At 47.5% G+C, this 22777-nt stretch overlaps 1 protein-coding gene across 1 annotated transcript in view; it reads right to left on the bottom strand.

Annotated features, from left to right (window-relative positions):
* Positions 1-7682: 7682 nt before the first annotated feature.
* ZFAND3 (zinc finger AN1-type containing 3) overlaps positions 7683-22777 on the bottom strand; it is a 208370-nt gene continuing 193275 nt past the window's right edge. Inside the window, exon 6 of the mRNA XM_073628748.1 lies at positions 7683-10058. Coding sequence (XP_073484849.1) covers positions 9904-10058 — 155 coding nt within the window. The 3' untranslated portion in view covers positions 7683-9903. The remainder of the gene's footprint in view (positions 10059-22777) is intronic.

Here is a 22777-nt window from a genome sequence, read left to right as displayed (position 1 = left end):
CAATGCAGTTGGGACCATAGTCCCAAAACAAACCATTGGTAACAAAAGACACCGCCATGGATTGAAATCCTGCAGCGCCCGCAAGGTCCTCCTCCTCAAGAAGGCACATGTACAGGCCCATCTGAAGTTTGCCAATGTACATCTAAATGATTCAGAGGAGGATTGGGAGAAAGTACTGTGGTCAGAAGAGACCAAAATGGAGCTCTTTGGCATTAACTCGACTGGTTAATGAAGGCATTGATATCCCACTCGACATTGAGCCCCAATGGCGAGCGGGATTGGAGCTCATATATCCAGTACGTTTCTAACTGTGACACGCCACGAGTCTTAGCCCCTCCCCTCCAGGGGGGATATACCTATCTATAATAAGGAATTGTGATCCAGTTAGAATTCGCCACAACACATAATTATTTTTAGTTTAACAATAATTTTTTTTACAACATAAGGGCGTAGCGATGGGGGCTAAGTTTGCCCCTAGTCTCGCCAATCTTTTTATGGCCAAGTGGGAGGAGGATGTCCTCTATTCTGAACACAGGCCATCTCTGGTCCTGTGGGCCAGATATATAGACCACATCCTCCTCCTATGGGATGGCTCTCCCGAATCTCTCAAAGATTTTTTTTTCATATCTCAATTGCAATGATAGGGGAATTTCCCTAACACTGGAATACAGTTCAACAAAAGTTCACTTCCTAGATTTAGATATTGAGATTGATTCCCGACAATTCAAATTTCAAACTCACTTCAAGCCAACTGATCGTAACAGCTTTATATCTATCGACAGTTGCCACCACAAATCCTGCCTCAGATCAGTTCCCCGCAGCCAATTTCTAAGGCTGAGAAGGAACTGCACCAGTATTGACACGTTTCAAATCCAAGCACTGTCCTTGAAACAAAAATTTCTAGATAAGGGGTATGATCCAACCACTTTGGAAATGGAAGTACAACATGCCATGCAAATTGATAGGAGATCATTACTGACCCCCAAAACTCCTTGCACAACCAACAAATTTTTCAAATACTCCATGACTTCTTTTTCAACTCAACATAGAGATATTAAAACCATCATTGAACGTCACTGGGAAGTGCTCAGGAACGATTGTGTCCTTGGCACTATCCTACCTAAACGACACAAGGTTATCTACAGAGGAGCTCCCTCTCTACAAAATAAAATTGCTCCTAATATTATAGACCCCCCTGGGCGTCCCACCTTCTTTCACAAGATGGTGGGTTATTTTCCATGCAAAAGGTGCACAGTGTGTCAACACAATATAGTGGTAGACAGAAAACTTTAGAATTTCGATCAAATGTAACTAACAAAACTTATCCCATCAAAATGTTTTGTACCTGTGCAACTAGATATTTGGTATATCTTATTACCTGCCCATGCGGGAAACATTATGTAGGCCGTACCACCCGGACCTTTTCTATCCGGGTAGGCGAACATATCGCAAAAATCATTGGGGGTAGTACTAAACATACTGTTCCCAGGCACTACAGACAGTATCACAAGCGGGATCCAACTGGATCACAATTCCTTATTATAGATAGGTATGTTCCCCCCTGGAGGGGAGGGGCTATGACTCGTGGCGTGTCACAGTTAGAAACGTACTGGATATATGAGCTCCAATCCCACTCGCCATTGGGGCTCAATGTCGAGTGGGATATCAATGCCTTCATTAACCAGTCCTAAACAAATGTGTTTTGCTGCTTTCTCGTATCTGTCTCATATCCTATTCTTTTGTACTTTGTATTTTGAATTTCTAGTTCATTGGGGTATAATGCCCATGCAATTTTATTGTGTATACGAATATTTAGAGATGGGGCTCCAGGTTGGGCCGTGGCTCTATTTCTATAATATATGTTTTTACATTTTTCATATGCATTCACAATGCGATGCTACTTTTTTTAATCTATTCGGGTCCCCCCCATTTTTTTATTCAAATATCATTCTTTCTTTTGCCTATATACCCTTTATTACGCAAATGTATATTGCCTTGTCATTTCAGTTGTCTTATTTTTAGGAATCTGTATGACATAAATATATTGCCTTCACAATATGTCCACACCTTTTAATTTTTGTCCCTTACTATATTCTTATGCTCTCCAGTTGTGTTTACCCACATGGAGGCTTGGGAGGCAGCGTTACTACGTCACCCTTCCAATTTAGACGTCGCATTACAGATACACTTCTGCGCTCCAAGCGTGCGTTCCGGATATCCCCTTGGTAAGAGCGAGGCTTGCAGCGCACTTCGCCAGTACAATGTACTTGACATCTGTGCGCTCCAAATGTACCCGCTCAGAGCGAGGCTTGCAGCGCACGCTGCCAGCGCCATTTTTTCGTACCCGGGAGTTACTGTTATTGAACAGCGCATTCGATTGGAGCCATGTCTCAACATGGGGGTTCTTCTTAATGTATATATAGGGCAGCACATATAGTGGTGTGGTACCCCAGATGATGTCCTAGAGGACGAAACGCACCGGGACGGACGACACCACTGGTTCTGCCACACATTCTACTTACAAAGTGCTTTTTTATCTTTAAGAAATGAGTGTTTTATCTTCAATAAATATGCTATGAGCTTTTGTATACAGTATCACGATATGTGCTCTCATATTTCTTCTATATACAGCTTTGATGCCTGATTGGACCTATCCATAAAAAATACATCTTTGCAAGCACCCGGGCCACCTCGAACCGTGTCTTCCGCGGTAGCCACCATCAACGATCCCCACTTTACAAGCCTGATTGACCCAGTGGGTATAAGCCCACCTGAGTCCATTTTATCTGGTAAGCCTCTATTCAGAGCGGTGGTGGATCTTCTATCAACACACTTTCTATTTTTTCTGTGTCACATTTTGTTGTGTCACCTTTATATGGACTAAATATATGTGTCACTTATGTATGGTCCAAATTTATGTAGTCTAGACCACCATCTTATTATAGTTATTTTTTTCATGATATTCTCATGAGGTATCACAGATTTGTAAAAGATCACTGTTTGCAATATATCCAATAGCTTTATATATTATTTAAATATTTTTTAGTGCTGCACTTTTCCACATAAATAGATACCTGCAGCATCCGCAGATATCTACGCCATGTCCGGCGCCTCCTCCGCCCCCCCCGCTGTCTCCTGGGAGACACACAGGTCCCAAAAGACAGCAGGGACCAGTGGGATTGCACAGCGTGACTTGCGTATGCGCAGTAGGGAACTAGGCTGTGAAGCCGCAAGGCTTCACTTCCTGATTCCCTTACCAAAGATGGCGGCGCCTCCACCCGAGAGTCAAGGGACAGATCGGCTTTGGGTGCTGACATCGCGGGTGTGTAGCTCCTCCCCCACACGCGTTACATTCATAGAACTCCGCCCCCTGACAAAGTTCTATGATTGTAATGCATACAGGGGAGGAGCTACACGCTGACGTCACTCACTGCCGACCCGCATCTCAGCCATCTGTGATGGAAATTATGTTTTTTAAACAGCCGTTTGTGAGTAACCATTTTTTAAAATAAACCTGCTGTGTAACTGATCCACAGTGAACACTTAAAGTCATTTTTGCTTCACCTTTTGTATATTTCGGGGAATCTACTGGAGTTCTTTGCCTGGATCGTTTACCCTATGAAGGGACCTGCCTATTAGACCATCTGTTAATTCAGCGGTCCAGTCCTTAAGGTGAGTGAAGCGATTGCTCTGAAGGTGGAGGGTCTGTCACCATTATCTTCCTTGAATCGTGCGATTGTCTCGTGGAATCCTCTTGGTGCTTGCTGGGACTTTCGGTCCGCTTCCCCTCTCTTTGAAACAGGAAAATCTGGATGCCGCACACCGGATAAAGTTGAAAAAATCTTCTTTATTGTAAAACTTGGATCATCAAAAAATACAGGACAATCAGGCAGATAGTACAGACACAGCTCTTCCCCTCTCTTGTTGGACTTTTTTGTGATTGCTTTTTTTAATACTGCATTTATCATTGCATTTTAATTTACCTGGTCAGAAAGACAAGCCAAATAGAAGGGCCACAAACTGGTAGTGCAGAGATTTTACAGCAAAGTGTTGGAAGTGGTGGGGAGCTGGAACAATGGGCATCTTTTATGTCTGCTGAGGCAATGAAGTTCCCCTGGTGAAGGGAAGCAATGGCAGATCCGGTTGATAACATCCAGACACAGTGGGAATATCTGGAAAGCACAACAGGACCAACACTGGAATCAGCATTTTGGCAAACACCTGAGGTGCAGAAGACAGGCCAAATAGAAGAGCTACAAACTGGTAGTACAGGAAGTGGTGGGGAGCTGGAATAATGGACACTTGTAAGTAGCCATCTTATGTCTGCTGAGGGAATGACGTGCCCCTGGTGAAGGGAAGCAATGACAGATCTGGTTGATTCCATCCAGAAGTTTTGAAATGGATTGTGATTATTAAGGACACTGAGATTCAAGGTGGGGTGAATGCCCTCTCTGGGTTTTGGGACAGTGAACAGGTTGGAGTAAAACACCCCATACCTTTTATGCAAGAAAGACTGGGGCTATGACCAGTTGGTCCAAAAGGTAGTTCTTAATGACACTGGCTGTATGTTTGGGGTTGCTGTCCTGCTGCATAATAAATGTAGGGCCAATCACACGCCTCCCTGATGGTATGGCATGATGAAGTATCTGCCTGTGTTTTTCAGCATTGAGGACACCATTGATCCTGACCAAATGTCCAACTCCACTCGCAGGACAATGACCCAAAACATCCAGCAAATGTAATTAAGAACTATCTTCACTGTAAAGAACAAGGAATCCTGGAAGTGACGGTTTGGCCCCCACAGAGCCCTGATCTCACCATCATGGAGTCTGTCTGGGATGACATGAAGAAACAGAAGGATTTGAGGCACGCAACATCCACAGATGATCTGTGCTTAGTTCTCCAAGATGTTTGGAACAACCTACCTGCCGAGTTCCTTCAAAAATTGTGTGCAAGTCTACCTAAAAGAACTGATGCTGTTTTGAAGGCAAGGGGTGGTCACACCAAATATTGATCTGATTTGGATTTCTCTTCTGTTCATTTACTTTCCATTTTGTTAATTGATTAAAAATAATCTATTAACACTTGTATTTAGAAAAGCTTTCTTCATTTTCTTTAAACCTGCCTAAAACCTTTTCACAGTAATATACACTCACCGGCCACTTTATTAGGCACACCTGTTCAATTGCTTGGTAACACAAATTGATGAGTAAGCACAGAGTAGCTGTGGGAAACTAGTACACCTCTGTTCCGGCTATTGCAACCGTGGTGTGTGTGATTGTTTGAATGGAATATTCAATAAATGGACTTCAATCACGTCAGTACACAGACAATTCAGTCTCCTACGGCAGGCGAGCCGGGGCTTGCACCGTGTGAGGAATCTTACATTATTCATTGTGCTTGGAGCCTCTCACCTGGAGCGGTGATCTTCCTTTGCAGTCTACACAAATTCCTAATCAGCCAATCACATGGCAGCATTTCAATGCATTTAGGCATCTAGACGTGGTGAAGACGATTGCTAAACCATGCATAAGAAAGGGGATTGAAGTGACTTTGAATGTGGCACGGTCGTTGGGGCCAGATGGGCTGGTCTGAGTATTTCAAAAACTGCTGATCTACTGGGATTTTCACGCAGAACCATCTCTCGGGTTTACAGAGAATGGTCCGAAAAAGAGAAAATATCCAGTGAGCGGCAGTTGTGTGAAGGAAAATGCCTTGTTTTTTATTATTATTCAATTTTTTATTGTATAGGCACATATAAACACATTCACATTATAAGCACCTCATATTCCTTTATCTATGCTCTAAACAGTTATTCCCCCTACCCAAAAAACCCTCACCAAAGAAGAAAAAATAAAAGATCCTGCCATACCACCCCCCCTCCTCTCCATTCCCTACACCTTCCTCAGTTCCTCCAGGTTCCCGACATTTCCCCCATAGATTCCAGAATCTCTCCAGTGAGTCCTCTTCTATATGAATAGTTTCTTCTATGACTCTTATCATTTCAACCCTTAAAATCCAGTCCTTCATGCTCGGAACTTCCTGGGACCTCCAGAGACTCGGGATCAAACTTTTGGTCGCATTTAAAAGAAATTGGGTTAAGGTATTCTTATACTGAGATGCCATTTTTCTTGTATCGTGACATAGACAGTCCCACGGATTCTTCTGAACCTGTTCTCCTGTAATTTGATAGGTTGCTGCCAAGATTCCTTCCCAGTAGGGTTGGATCTTTGTGCATCCCCACCAGAGGTGCGCAAAGGTCCCTGGGGCATCACATCTGGAAAATGCCTTGTCAGAGAATACTTGGTTCCAGATGATAGAAAGGCAACAGTAACTCAAATAACCACTCATTACACCCAAAGTATGCAGAATACCATCTCTGAATGCACAACACATCCAACCTTGAAGCTACAGCAGCAGAAGACCACACCGGGTGCCTGAGGCTACAATTTGCACAGGATCACCAAAATTGGACAACAGAAGATTGGAAAAATGTTGCCCGGTCTGATGAGTCTGGATTTCAGCTGCGACCTTCAGATGGTAGGGTCAGAATTTGGAGTAAACAACATGAAAGCATGGATCCATTCTGCCTTGCATCACCGGTTCAGGCTGGTGGTGGGGGTGTAATGGTGTGGGGGATATTTTCTTGGCACACTTTGGGCCCCTTAGTACCAATTGAGCATGGTTTAAATGCCACAGCCTACCTGAGTATTGTTGGTGACCATGTCCATCCCTTAATGACCACAGTGTACCCATCTTCTGATGGCTCCTTCCAGCAGGATAATGCACCATGTCACAAAGCTCCAATCATCTCACCACTGGACAATGAGGTCCCTGTACTCCAATCATCTCACCACTGGACAATGAGGTCACTGTACTCCAATCATCTCACCACTGGTTTTTTGAACATGACAATGAGGTCACTGTACTCCAATGGCCTCCACACTCACCACATCTCATCCAATGGAACACATGGATGTGAAGCCGACAAATCTGTAGCAACTGTGTGATGCCATCATGTCACTATGGAGCAAAATCTCAGAGGAACGTTTCCAACACCTTGTTGAATCTATGCCACCAAGAATTAAGGCAGTTCTAAAAAAAAGGGGGAAAGGGCAAAAGGGGGTCCAACCCCGTACCAGCAAGGTGTACCTAATAAAATGGCGAGCGAGTGCATATGGTTCTTGTGAAGATCCCCTAAATAGGATGGCTTTGTTTGACATTATTTAAAAAGACCAGTGTGGTTGAACTCACAGTGGTTTTTGCCTCTCCCATATAAGTGCGGAAAGATTACATCAAAGAAGAAAATTTACATATCTCCTATTAGATTTTTTTCATGCAGCGGAGGAGTTTGTATGTTATTTAGTGGCTATTACAGTTTTCTTTATCCGAATCCCCCCCCCCCCAAAAAAAAAACATTTTAAAGTATAATAAAAATGTCCAAAGCTGTCAAAATTCAATCTCATTTGTTTAATGTTTTTTTTGTTTCTTTCAGAAGGAAGGGAAGAAAGAATAAAGTTACAAGAAGTTTTTTTTTTTTTACAATGTTAAACTAAAACAGTTCTAGGCTACATGTGTTAAGTATATCTAGAACACAAAAAATGGTTAAATAAGATTTTTTTTTCTTTTTTTTTTCCTTTTTAAAGATACAAGAAATTAAACTTTTTTTTTTTTTCCTTACATTTAACAAACTTCACAGAACAGATACTGCAAAGGAACAACCCAATAAAATATCAGCATGTGGCAAACTGTCCGTAATCCACAATATTTGCGGTAGTGTTTGCTCTTCTTCAGCCACCTTTTTCTATTTAACCTTGTGCCCAAAAAATCGTAGAAATGAGGATGAGGCCTCTTATCTTCAATGTTAAAGGAAGTGGAGGGGGGGAGGGGAGGGTTCTTCTGAGTGCTAGGTACATAAACCTAATGAGGGCATCTACTGGATGTATCTACTGTTGGATGGTATCTGTGCAAAACATAGTGGTTTTGTGGCCTTTATTTTATTACATTTTTTTCGAGACGGACAACTGCAGAAGATCCGTGGATCCTCAATAACTGTTGAGAGAAGGTCGTTCCCTGCAAGAAAACATGAAACTGAAAACTCTTTATTTGTGATAAAACAAAAAAATAAAGGTGGGGGTCACACAACCCTTTTTTTTGTTTTTTGTTTTTTTGTTATCATGCTATATGGATACAAATAGTTGGTCACAGGTCAGAATTCTTCGGGACAAGCCATCAGCTCTTCTTAAAAAATAAAACTTTCCTAAAAACCACCTTACTCTCTCTCTTCCTTGAAACGACTGACAATAAATAAAAAAAACAAAAAAAAACCACGACTGCAATTCCCTTGAGTGCGTAAGTGCAGACAGACGTGAAAAACAAAAGAAAAAAAACAAAAACGGGTGTATGAATTCGACAAGTTAAAAAACAGTCATTAGCGATTTACTAGCAAAGGGTGGTTTTAAACACACATCAAAAACAAAAAAAAAAACTGAATTTGTTTTTGTCAAAGTGCCGTCAATAATGAGGAACGGGATCACGAAAAAAAACAAAAACAAAAAAAAACAACAACTTTGATGTGAAACAGTCTTAGATAATAGTGAGCTCGACTGAGCCTTTAAGACAGTAATAAAGGAGAGAGATACTCGTAAAAGGACCTCCTCTGAGGTTCTTTTATAAAAACGTATCGGTAAAGTAAAGGCTCCTCCTCATTCTAATGATGGTCACCTTCACCCACCTAAAAAAGATTCTCTCTCTTAGGGATTGCATGGATTAACCAGTCAGCTCTCATTTACTACATACAATTTATTTATTTTTTTTCTCCTGAGCCCCCTTTACAGACCTCCCTCCCCCAAGCTGCATAGAGTCATGGCCGACTAGCCCTTTTATTTTTTTTTTTGTGTTTCACAAGCTTAACGTTGGAGGCGAGGAATTGTGAAAACTCTAAAAGGAGGGGGTTGGATGTGGTTGTTCCTCAACAGTGTTACTGCATTTCGTTTGCTACAAATATGTCTGCCCCCCCCTCCCCCTCTCCCTCCCACCCCTCTTGATATAGGTATATCTACAGAAAGTGAGTCTGTAGGCTTCAGCGTGGCTATTGTGCTGCTGCAAGTTAGCCTTATTTGTCCACAAAGACCATCACTTGGCAAATTGCAAACAAAAGCCAATCAGGTTAAGGCTACCAGGGAGGTTAGGGGGTGTCGTAGTCAGCTCTTGTACTGGCTGAACTCGCCTCGTGGTTGGGCGAGTGAGCGATATGGCACCAATTCATGTCCGACGAGGTGGTTGACGAGAAGACAGCGAATGCCAATGTTTTTTTTTTTTTTTATTTTATTTTTAATTTGGTGGTACTTAAATAACCTGATAACCTGACTGGGAGGTCGTCCCTGCCCAATCAAATCCCTGATGCTGTTAATAGTAACACTCAAAACATGCAATGCTATAAAGGACAGAAGCGACCAACAGGATCTTCGCTATCACACAACGATGGACGTAAAAAACAAGAAATGTAGCGTTTAGTAATCCATGATTGTAATCTGTATCAAAACAAAAAGAGTGAAGGAGATGGACCAGTGATAGAACAGTCTGGAATATGACTTTTATGACTTTTTTTTTAAAAAGTGTAACGGAAACATGAACACAGCGTTACCTATAACATTAAATAAGCTTCTGGTGGTTTCATAATGGCCGACGGCGGCTGCCTGGCCAACATTTATCCACTACCATTCTTTCAAATTCTTTCATAGTACCTGCACAGTTTTTGTTTAAAAAAAAAAAAAATAGGAAGGAACCTGACTGGCTGTAGTCTGTCACTTGCTCAGTAGTGAGAGCCTGCTTGACTTTGTCCTAAATAAGGCTAACATTAGTGAACTAAGAGAAACAGCATTTGGTTGGAGGTTGTGGCACTCAGGAACACCCTTCGCCGATGCGCTGGCAGGACCTGCCCACTTTGCGGTCTAGTTTCACCATCTTCATAATGGCCTCCTCGCGTCCGCGGCCCATGTGGTCGAATGTGCAGTCGTGCTGTTCCGGTAAGCGGTGTAACATACAGAACACGTAACCTGCAGGAGGCAAATAAATAGTGTCAGAACACAGACCCGTGAAATGAAGCATACATACAATAAAAGAAGGTGTACGAGGGTTTGTGAGGACCACCTAACCTCTGCCTGGACTTGTCTGAGCTCAACTTGGCTTGAATGGCTTTGTTCCCATTCTCAGGATTTATGGAGGACTATCAGTTGCCATAATCTACAGTATATCTGTGTGAGAGTTTTGCCAATTTCAGAGGGAAGCCCTTGGGTTGGATGCATTTCCTAATGTGTTCCTCACAGATTCACACAGGTTTAGACCTCAGGAGTCCTGTCCTGTCCCGTGAAATTAAGCATACATACAATAAAAGAAGGTGTACGAAGGTTTGTGAGGACTACCTAAGCTCTGCCTGGACTTGTCTGTGCTCAACTTGGCTTGAATGGCTTTGTTCCCATTCTCAGGATTTATGGAGGACTATCAGTTGCCATAATCTACAGTATATCTGTGTGAGAGTTTTGCCAATTTCAGAGGGAAGCCCTTGAGTTGGATGCATTTCCTAATGTGTTCCTCACAGATTCACACAGGTTTAGACCTCAGGAGTCCTGTCCTGTCCCGTGAAATTAAGCATACATACAATAAAAGAAGGTGTACGAGGGTTTGTGAGGACTACCTAAGCTCTGCCTGGACTTGTCTGTGCTCAACTTGGCTTGAATGGCTTTGTTCCCATTCTCAGGATTTACGGAGGACTATCAGTTGCCATAGTGTATACCTCTGTGAAAGTTTTGCCAAGTGCAGAGGGAAGCCCACGGGTTGGATGCATTTCCTAATGTGTTCCTCACAGATTAATTTTCTATCAAAACCCCCCCCGAGTTTACCTTGTAAACAACAAGTTTGAAAAATAGGCCTGGTTCTTAAAGCGGAGGTCCGCCCACCGCTGCACATACTGCAGCTGCTGACTTTTAATAAATCAGACCCTTACCTGTCCCGAAGTCCAGAGATGTCGGCACCGCAGCTGATGTTTCCCATCAGCTGTCCGGTGCATGCCGCCTCCATTGCGAGTAAGGGAACCCGGCAGTGTAGCCTTTTCGGCTTCACGCCGGGAACCCTACTGCGCATGCGCGAGGCTCCGCTCCTCTCTCCTACTAGCCCGGCGACCAAATATGGCACTGGAGGGGAGGAGGAGTTCAATGAGCGGAAGTTCCACTTTTGGGTGGAACTCCGCTTAAAGTGGTTAATGCTTTGAATAAAGAACATTTGACTTGGAGGGAAAAAAGCTCAATAATATTTGATTTTGACCCATTCACAACATGAACAAGACTGGTGGGAGATATCTTAAACAGCAGATTAAAAGGATTTCCTTGTACCTCTTATTTCACATGTAAAACTTTATAATATAATATTACCCCTCCCCCACCTAATCTGACTGTTACTGACATCTTCTCATCTATCGGCCTTTGCCTGAAAGCTGAACTCCGGGATAAGCAAACATCGTGTAAATCCATCCATCATGTGTATTCTTCTTGGATCTCGGTGTGATTTGTGCATTTCTTCCAGATCTGTATAGTCATCCAGTGTGAGACTTCCTGTAATAAAGACCGCCCACTGCTACTCTCCCTCTTTGTGCAGGGGGACGGGTCTTGTCTCCGCCCCCTTCTGTAGAAGGTCTTGTCTCCTCCCACAACCTCTCTCTTCTGTACAGCATAGCAATGATGTCACTGCTACATTTACAAGGTAATATCTAGACTTGCAACGGCATTTGATGCAAATAAAGTGGATTTTTATTCTTTAAGGCTACTGAGTACCATTTATGTTTTAAACTTTAAATAACAGTAGTGGTCAAAATGCAATCAAACAAAAATACACTAATGATACATAATAATGAATGTGACTTGGAAACAATATAGAAGTTGGCATGAATATGAATGGTAGGGCACCTTGTTCATTTTAGCTCCGCCGCACAGACAGATTCTGGCGTGCCAATAGCGGGTGCTGGAAATATACCAACATGAAGCCCCACCCCAAGTCCCGCCCCCCCTCCTTCCTAGGGGTGTATGTAGTAGGTGGGGTTAGTTGAGATTCCAAATATCAGCAACAAAGTATCTTTGAGATCATTTGGGTGATCAGTATTCTGACAGGCGGGTGAGGGGGACTGTACATTGCGGCCGGACTCTGCTCGGTTTTTATCACAATAATGCAGAGTTATCTTACCAGAGCTGTGTGTGGCACATCAATGACACCGGAAGGTGGCCCAGCACACAGCAAGCAGGACAATGGGGGAGCCTCACTGGATAACAGGAAGGTGCAAGTGCCAGAAGTGAAGGGCCGCCGCCTGTCAATACATGTAAATGTAGATCAGTGGTCTCCAAACTGCGCCCTGGGGGGCCAGATGCGGCCCTTGGCTTGCTTTTATCTGGCCCTTGGAGCATTGTTTCATTCCCTGAAACCAACAACGGGGTACAATTACCCCTTCACTGACCCCAATAAAGGGGTATAATGCCTCCCAATGACACCAACGATGAGGCACAATTCATCCCAATCACACCAAAAGTTGGGCCCCATAACACCAATGGTGGGGCACAATTCCCCCCCAATGACACCAACGAGAGGGCACAATTCCTCCAAATGACACCAACAATTGTGCCCAATGACACAAATGATGGGGCACAATTCCTCCTACTGACACCAAAGATGGGGCTTTTTTTTTTTCCCCACTTACGTCAGGACCTTTTCTACCACTACTGGCCACAGTACGGCCCCCTAAAGTCTGAAGGACAGTAAACTGGCCCCTTATTTAGGAAGTTTGGAGACCCCTCCATAGAGATTGGAGCACTCTAGACCATAGAGGTCCCAGGATGCTCTTGTAGACTTCTGAAGGTACGTGCTGATGCCTCTGGGTGTCCACACTTTATGTGTAATGACAAAAAAAAAGCTAAACTCCGGGAATTAGACAAAATCTACCCATGCAGAGCACCTTCCCCGCACTGAAGTGCTTGTTTAGACTAATGCCGCGTACACACGAGCAGACTTTACGGCAGACTTTGCCCGGCGGACTTTTCAACGTACTTTACGACGGACTTTCTGAATGAATGGACTTGCCTACACACAATCCACCAAAGTCCGTCGAATTCGTACGTGATGACGTACGACCGGACTAAAACAAGGAAGTTGATAGCCAGTAGCCAATAGCTGCCCTAGCGTGGCTTTTTGTCCGTTGAACCAGCATACAGACGAGTGAACTTTTCGACCGGACTCAAGTTCGATGGATAGATTTAAAACATGTTTCAAATCTAAGTCCGTCCAACTTTTGAGAAGTCTGCTGGAGCCCACACACGATCAAATTGTCTGACGAAATCTCGTCCGCCGGGCAAAGTCTGCCGTAAAGTCCGCTCGTGTGTACGCGGCATAAGGCATTTATTCCTGGCGGGCTCCACCCCATCCAAATGACTGGTCCTGCTTCTTTAAGACAATCTCTCCCGCGGTCACCTACTCATCTCCTCCCTGTACAATGCAGCGTGAATAGCCCTGCATTGTAGGTAATGACCCTGAGGAACCGCCCACAGCCCTCCTGGAGCTTCGGGCAGAAGAGAACAGCACTGGAGTCTGCTGAACTGAGGGAGAGGGTAAGTAATAGACCCCTACAGTGAGGGGGGCACTGCAAGGGTACATTTTTGTCTAATTGCCAAAGTTCACTTTAAGTTGCCCTTGCAGTGCACCTTCTGTCTACATTTGCAGACCCCCATGATTAAATGCTCAATTAGCACCTATCTGCAGAACCCAACTCCACACCCATTTGATCCTTATTTGCAGACCACCTGATTCTGCGCCCATTCTTCCCTTATCGTAGACTATGTGATATTGCACCCATTCTGCCCCTGTTTGCAGATCCCATTTCTGCACTCATTCTACCCCAATTTTAGAGCCCCCTGATTTTGCACCAATTCTCTGCGTATATACAGACCCCTTGATTCTGCGTCCATTCTTCCCCTATTGTAGACCTCCTGATCTTGTACCCATTTTGCCCCTATTGTAGACCCCCCCTGATTGCGCTCCGATTCTGTCCCGATTCTAGACCCCCTCAATTCATTTCCATTCTGCTCCTATTCTAGACCCCCTGATTTTGTTTACTTTTTGCCCCCATTTGCAGACTTCCTGATTCTGCATCAATTCTGCCACCTATACTAGATCCCCTAATTTTCTACCAATTCTGACCCTATTTGTAGACCCCCTGATTTTGCACTCATTCTGCCTCCATTTGTGGTCCCTGTGATTTTGCACCCCATTATGACCCTATTGCAGATCCCCCAATTCTGTACCCATTCTGCCCCTATAGTAGACCCCCTTGATTGTGAGCCTATTCCACCCCCATTTGTAGACAACCCTATTCTGTGTCAATTCGGCCCCTATAGTAGATCCCCTGATTTTGTATTTATTCTGCCCCCTGATTCCATGCCCGCTGTGCCCCTGTTGATTCCGTACCCATTCTACCAACATCATAGGCCTCCTGAATTTGTACCCTTTTGCAGACCTCCTGATCTCGCACTGGTCATCCCCCCCCCCCCCCCCCCCCCGTATCTCTCTGGAATCTGCATAGTGAATGAAGACAACAGCAGCTAATAATGTTCAGGAGAAACTCTCAGAGAGGAATTACCAATACAGGCCGGCCTATAGAACCTGACAGCGCTATCTATAACCTCCTCACTGAATCCGACTCCGAAGGAAAAGCGATTTCCAAGGTTCCGGCGGTCTAATCTCAAACTTGTTTTTCTGCAAGAATCAAAATGAATTTCCCACACCTGGTAATGAAATGCAGGGAACACATTACAAGGCTCCCCGTCCGCCCCGCACAAAATGTCAGCATGTTAACAGCGGCGGCGGGTTAGCGTTCTGCATACCAAAGGCGCCCAAATGCAAACAATAGGCTAATGCCTGGGCTGTAAATACAAGGATCTCAATCACTTACACGACTTTCCAGCCGGCACGCACCACAAATGCAACCGGCATGCGAATAATTCTGCCAAAGGGACAAAGGAGAAAACATCCGGAATAGAGACAAAGATATCCACCGGGAGTCCCGATAACGGAAGAAAATATCCGGGACGGCGAGAAGGACACGGTGCAGGAAAAAAAACACACCTTTCTACGCCCCCCCCCAGCCAGGAAATGAGGCGGGGCTCTGCCGGACTTGCTGCAGCTTCTAATGCACAATGTGGGAAGCTTACAGTGTGCGGTGAAATCAGAGGAAGCCGGTACACCTGTGCAATTAGATATAAACCCAAACTGGACGGCATTTAGTGTGCGCTGTGTATCAAACAATTGCCCGCTTTCACCTTATTTCTTCAGTGATACTGATCTCCTGCACCCGCTTTCAGCCACTTCCTGTCTACATGCAATCTCTCTCCTGATTGCCCTGGATCAGCTTCCTGACAGAGACGATGGTGGACCTTTGTCTGTACAATGTTGTCGGCACAGATACTTGTAGGATCATGTGACAGGGTGACAACCCAGAAGCACAAATGGACAGGAAGTGCGTAAATCCCTCATGGCAGGATCACCGTGGTCCCAGCTGCACACCCCTGCCATATTCTTACCTGCACCCCCCCCCCCATATTCTCAGTTACACCCCCCTCAATCATATTCTTATCTGCAAGCCTCCCCCTAGTCATATTCTCAGCTGCACCCCCCAACCACAGTCAGATCCTTACCTGCACCCCTCCCCCGGTCATATTCTCACCCGCACCCCCAACCCCAGTCAAATTCCTATCTCTTCATATTCTCACCTGCACCACCCCCCTCAATCATATTTTCAGCTGCACCCCTCCCATTCATTTTTTGAACTGCACCCCCCCCCCCCCCCCCAGTCAAATCCTTACCTGCAACCCCCTCAATATATCCTCAGGTGCAACCCTCTCATTCATATTCTCAACTATGCCCCCCTTCTTATCTGCACCCCCCCAACCCCAGTCATATTCTCACCTGTACCCCCAACCCCAGTCATATCACCTGTACCCCCAACCCCAGTCATATCACCTGTACCCCCAACCCCAGTCATATCACCTGTACCCCCAACCCCAGTCATATCATCTGTACCCCCAACCCCAGTCATATCACCTGTACCCCCAACCCCAGTCATATCACCTGTACCCCCAACCCCAGTCATATCACCTGTACCCCCAACCCCAGTCATATCACCTGTACCCCCAACCCCAGACATCACCTGTACCCCCAACCCCAGTCATATCACCTGTACCCCCAACCCCAGTCATATCACCTGTACCCCCAACCCCAGTCATATCACCTGTACCCCCAACCCCAGTCATATCATCTGTACCCCCAACCCCAGTCATATCATCTGTACGCCCAACCCCAGACATCACCTGTACCCCCAACCCCAGTCATATCATCTGTACCCCCAACCCCAGTCATATCATCTGTACCCCTAACCCCAGTCATATCACCTGTACCCCCAACCATATCACCTGTACCAACCCCAGTCATATCATCTGTACCCTCAACCCCAGACATCACCTGTACCCCTAACCCCAGTCATATCACCTGTACCCCCAACCCCAGTCATATCACCTGTACCCCCAACCCCAGTCATATCACCTGTACCCCCAACCCCAGTCATATCACCTGTACCCCCAACCCCAGTCATATCACCTGTACCCCCAACCCCAGTCATATCACCTGTACCCCCAACCCCAGTCATATCACCTGTACCCCCAACCCCAGTCATATCACCTGTACCCCCAACCCCAGTCATATCACCTGTACCCCCAACGCCAGTCATATCACCTGTACCCCCAACGCCAGTCATATCACCTGTACCCCCAACGCCAGTCATATCACCTGTACCCCCAACGCCAGTCATATCACCTGTACCCCCAACGCCAGTCATATCACCTGTACCCCCAACGCCAGTCATATCACCTGTACCCCCAACGCCAGTCATATCACCTGTACCCCCAACCCCAGTCATATCACCTGTACCCCCAACCCCAGTCATATCACCTGTACCCCCAACCCCAGACATCACCTGTACCCCCAACCCCAGTCATATCATCTGTACCCTCAACCCCAGTCATATCATCTGTACCCCCAACCCCAGACATCACCTGTACCCCCAACCCCAGTCATATCACCTGTACCCCCAACCCCAGTCATATCATCTGTACGCCCAACCCCAGTCATATCACCTGTACCCCCAACCCCAGTCATATCATCTGTACGCCCAACCCCAGTCATATCACCTGTACCCCCAACCCCAGTCATATCATCTGTACCCCCAACCCCAGTCATATCACCTGTACCCCCAACCCCAGTCATATCACCTGTACCCCCAACCCCAGTCATATCACCTGTACCCCCAACCATATCACCTGTACCAACCCCAGTCATATCATCTGTACCCTCAACCCCAGACATCACCTGTACCCCTAACCCCAGTCATATCACCTGTACCCCCAACCCCAGTCATATCACCTGTACCCCCAACCCCAGTCATATCACCTGTACCCCCAACCCCAGTCATATCACCTGTACGCCCAACCCCAGTCATATCACCTGTACGCCCAACCCCAGTCATATCACCTGTACCCCCAACCCCAGTCATATCACCTGTACCCCCAACGCCAGTCATATCACCTGTACCCCCAACCCCAGTCATATCACCTGTACCCCCAACCCCAGTCATATCACCTGTACCCCCAACCCCAGTCATATCACCTGTACCCCCAACCCCAGTCATATCACCTGTACCCCCAACCCCAGTCATATCATCTGTACGCCCAACCCCAGTCATATCACCTGTACCCCCAACGCCAGTCATATCACCTGTACCCCCAACGCCAGTCATATCACCTGTACCCCCAACGCCAGTCATATCACCTGTACCCCCAACGCCAGTCATATCACCTGTACCCCCAACCCCAGTCATATCACCTGTACCCCCAACCCCAGTCATATCACCTGTACCCCCAACGCCAGTCATATCACCTGTACCCCCAACGCCAGTCATATCACCTGTACCCCCAACCCCAGTCATATCACCTGTACCCCCAACGCCAGTCATATCACCTGTACCCCCAACGCCAGTCATATCACCTGTACCCCCAACGCCAGTCATATCACCTGTACGCCCAACCCCAGTCATATCACCTGTACCCCCAACCCCAGTCATATCACCTGTACCCCCAACGCCAGTCATATCACCTGTACCCCCAACCCCAGTCATATCACCTGTACCCCCAACCCCAGTCATATCACCTGTACCCCCAACCCCAGTCATATCATCTGTACGCCCAACCCCAGACATCACCTGTACCCCCAACCCCAGTCATATCATCTGTACCCCCAACCCCAGTCATATCATCTGTACCCCCAACCCCAGTCATATCATCTGTACCCCCAACCCCAGACATCACCTGTACCCCCAACCCCAGTCATATCATCTGTACCCCCAACCCCAGACATCACCTGTACCCCCAACCCCAGTCATATCACCTGTACCCCCAACCCCAGTCATATCATCTGTACCCCCAACCCCAGTCATATCACCTGTACCCCCAACCCCAGTCATATCACCTGTACCCCCAACCCCAGACATCACCTGTACCCCCAACCCCAGTCATATCATCTGTACCCCCAACCCCAGTCATATCATCTGTACCCCCAACCCCAGACATCACCTGTACCCCCAACCCCAGTCATATCACCTGTACCCCCAACCCCAGTCATATCACCTGTACCCCCAACCCCAGTCATATCACCTGTACCCCCAACCCCAGTCATATCACCTGTACCCCCAACCCCAGTCATATCACCTGTACCCCCAACCCCAGTCATATCATCTGTACGCCCAACCCCAGACATCACCTGTACCCCCAACCCCAGTCATATCATCTGTACCCCCAACCCCAGTCATATCATCTGTACCCCCAACCCCAGTCATATCATCTGTACCCCCAACCCCAGTCATATCACCTGTACCCCCAACCCCAGTCATATCATCTGTACCCTCAACCCCAGTCATATCACCTGTACCCCCAACCCCAGTCATATCACCTGTACCCCCAACCCCAGTCATATCACCTGTACCCCCAACCCCAGTCATATCACCTGTACCCCCAACCCCAGTCATATCACCTGTACCCCTAACCCCAGTCATATCACCTGTACCCCCAACCATATCACCTGTACCCCCAACCCCAGTCATATCATCTGTACCCTCAACCCCAGACATCACCTGTACCCCTAACCCCAGTCATATCACCTGTACCCCCAACCCCAGTCATATCACCTGTACCCCCAACCCCAGTCATATCACCTGTACCCCCAACCCCAGTCATATCACCTGTACCCCCAACCCCAGTCATATCATCTGTACGCCCAACCCCAGACATCACCTGTACCCCCAACCCCAGTCATATCATCTGTACCCTCAACGCCAGTCATATCACCTGTACCCTCAACCCCAGACATCACCTGTACCCCCAACCCCAGTCATATCATCTGTACCCCCAACCCCAGACATCACCTGTACCCCCAACCCCAGTCATATCACCTGTACCCCCAACCCCAGTCATATCATCTGTACCCCCAACCCCACTCATATTTTCACCTGTACCCCCAACGCCACTCATATTCTCACCTGTACCCTCAACCCCAGTCATATCACCTGTACCCCCAACCCCAGTCATATCACCTGTACCCCCAACGCCAGTCATATCACCTGTACCCCCAACGCCAGTCATATCACCTGTACCCCCAACGCCAGTCATATCACCTGTACCCCCAACCCCAGTCATATCACCTGTACCCCCAACCCCAGTCATATCACCTGTACCCCCAACCCCAGTCATATCACCTGTACCCCCAACCCCAGTCATATCACCTGTACCCCCAACCCCAGTCATATCACCTGTACCCCCAACCCCAGTCATATCATCTGTACGCCCAACCCCAGTCATATCACCTGTACCCCCAACGCCAGTCATATCACCTGTACCCCCAACGCCAGTCATATCACCTGTACCCCCAACGCCAGTCATATCACCTGTACCCCCAACGCCAGTCATATCACCTGTACCCCCAACCCCAGTCATATCACCTGTACCCCCAACCCCAGTCATATCACCTGTACCCCCAACCCCAGTCATATCACCTGTACCCCCAACCCCAGTCATATCATCTGTACGCCCAACCCCAGACATCACCTGTACCCCCAACCCCAGTCATATCATCTGTACCCCCAACCCCAGACATCACCTGTACCCCCAACCCCAGTCATATCACCTGTACCCCCAACCCCAGTCATATCATCTGTACCCCCAACCCCAGTCATATCACCTGTACCCCCAACCCCAGTCATATCACCTGTACCCCCAACCCCAGACATCACCTGTACCCCCAACCCCAGTCATATCATCTGTACCCCCAACCCCAGTCATATCATCTGTACCCCCAACCCCAGTCATATCATCTGTACCCCCAACCCCAGACATCACCTGTACCCCCAACCCCAGTCATATCACCTGTACCCCCAACCCCAGTCATATCACCTGTACCCCCAACCCCAGTCATATCACCTGTACCCCCAACCCCAGTCATATCACCTGTACCCCCAACCCCAGTCATATCATCTGTACGCCCAACCCCAGACATCACCTGTACCCCCAACCCCAGTCATATCATCTGTACTCCCAACCCCAGTCATATCATCTGTACCCCCAACCCCAGTCATATCATCTGTACCCCCAACCCCAGTCATATCATCTGTACCCCCAACCCCAGTCATATCACCTGTACCCCCAACCCCAGTCATATCATCTGTACCCTCAACCCCAGTCATATCACCTGTACCCCCAACCCCAGTCATATCACCTGTAACCCCAACCCCAGTCATATCACCTGTACCCCCAACCCCAGTCATATCACCTGTACCCCCAACCCCAGTCATATCACCTGTACCCCTAACCCCAGTCATATCACCTGTACCCCCAACCATATCACCTGTACCCCCAACCCCAGTCATATCATCTGTACCCTCAACCCCAGACATCACCTGTACCCCTAACCCCAGTCATATCACCTGTACCCCCAACCCCAGTCATATCACCTGTACCCCCAACCCCAGTCATATCACCTGTACCCCCAACCCCAGTCATATCACCTGTACCCCCAACCCCAGTCATATCACCTGTACCCCCAACCCCAGTCATATCATCTGTACGCCCAACCCCAGACATCACCTGTACCCCCAACCCCAGTCATATCATCTGTACCCTCAACGCCAGTCATATCACCTGTACCCTCAACCCCAGACATCACCTGTACCCCCAACCCCAGTCATATCATCTGTACCCCCAACCCCAGACATCACCTGTACCCCCAACCCCAGTCATATCACCTGTACCCCCAACCCCAGTCATATCATCTGTACCCCCAACCCCACTCATATTTTCACCTGTACCCCCAACGCCACTCATATTCTCACCTGTACCCTCAACCCCAGTCATATCACCTGTACCCCCAACCCCAGTCATATCACCTGTACCCCCAACGCCAGTCATATCACCTGTACCCCCAACGCCAGTCATATCACCTGTACCCCCAACGCCAGTCATATCACCTGTACCCCCAACCCCAGTCATATCATCTGTACCCCCAACCCCAGTCATATCACCTGTACCCCCAACCCCAGTCATATCATCTGTACGCCCAACCCCAGACATCACCTGTACCCCCAACCCCAGTCATATCACCTGTACCCCCAGCCCCAGTCATATCATCTGTACCCCCAACCCCAGTCATATCACCTGTACCCCCAACCCCAGTCATATCACCTGTACCCCCAACCCCAGTCATATCATCTGTACCCCCAACCCCAGACATCACCTGTACCCCCAACCCCAGTCATATCATCTGTACCCCCAACCCCAGTCATATCATCTGTACCCCCAACCCCAGACATCACCTGTACCCCCAACCCCAGTCATATCACCTGTACCCACAACCCCAGTCATATCACCTGTACCCCCAACCCCAGTCATATCACCTGTACCCCCAACCCCAGTCATATCATCTGTACGCCCAACCCCAGACATCACCTGTACCCCCAACCCCAGTCATATCATCTGTACCCCCAACCCCAGTCATATCATCTGTACCCCCAACCCCAGTCATATCACCTGTACCCCCAACCCCAGTCATATCATCTGTACCCTCAACCCCAGACATCACCTGTACCCCCAACCCCAGTCATATCACCTGTACCCCCAACCCCAGTCATATCACCTGTACCCCCAACCCCAGTCATATCACCTGTACCCCTAACCCCAGTCATATCACCTGTACCCCCAACCCCAGTCATATCACCTGTACCCCCAACCCCAGTCATATCACCTGTACCCCCAACCCCAGTCATATCACCTGTACCCCCAACCCCAGTCATATCATCTGTACGCCCAACCCCAGACATCACCTGTACCCCCAACCCCAGTCATATCATCTGTACCCCCAACCCCAGACATCACCTGTACCCCCAACCCCAGTCATATCACCTGTACCCCCAACCCCAGTCATATCATCTGTACCCCCAACCCCAGTCATATCACCTGTACCCCCAACCCCAGTCATATCACCTGTACCCCCAACCCCAGTCATATCATCTGTACCCCCAACCCCAGACATCACCTGTACCCCCAACCCCAGTCATATCATCTGTACCCCCAACCCCAGTCATATCATCTGT

This window comes from Aquarana catesbeiana, linkage group LG04 (assembly GCF_042186555.1).
Source record: "Aquarana catesbeiana isolate 2022-GZ linkage group LG04, ASM4218655v1, whole genome shotgun sequence".
Lineage (NCBI taxonomy): Eukaryota > Metazoa > Chordata > Amphibia > Anura > Ranidae > Aquarana > Aquarana catesbeiana.
The sequence above is the reverse complement of the archived record's forward strand: the minus strand, read 5'-3'. Positions and strand labels throughout refer to the sequence as shown.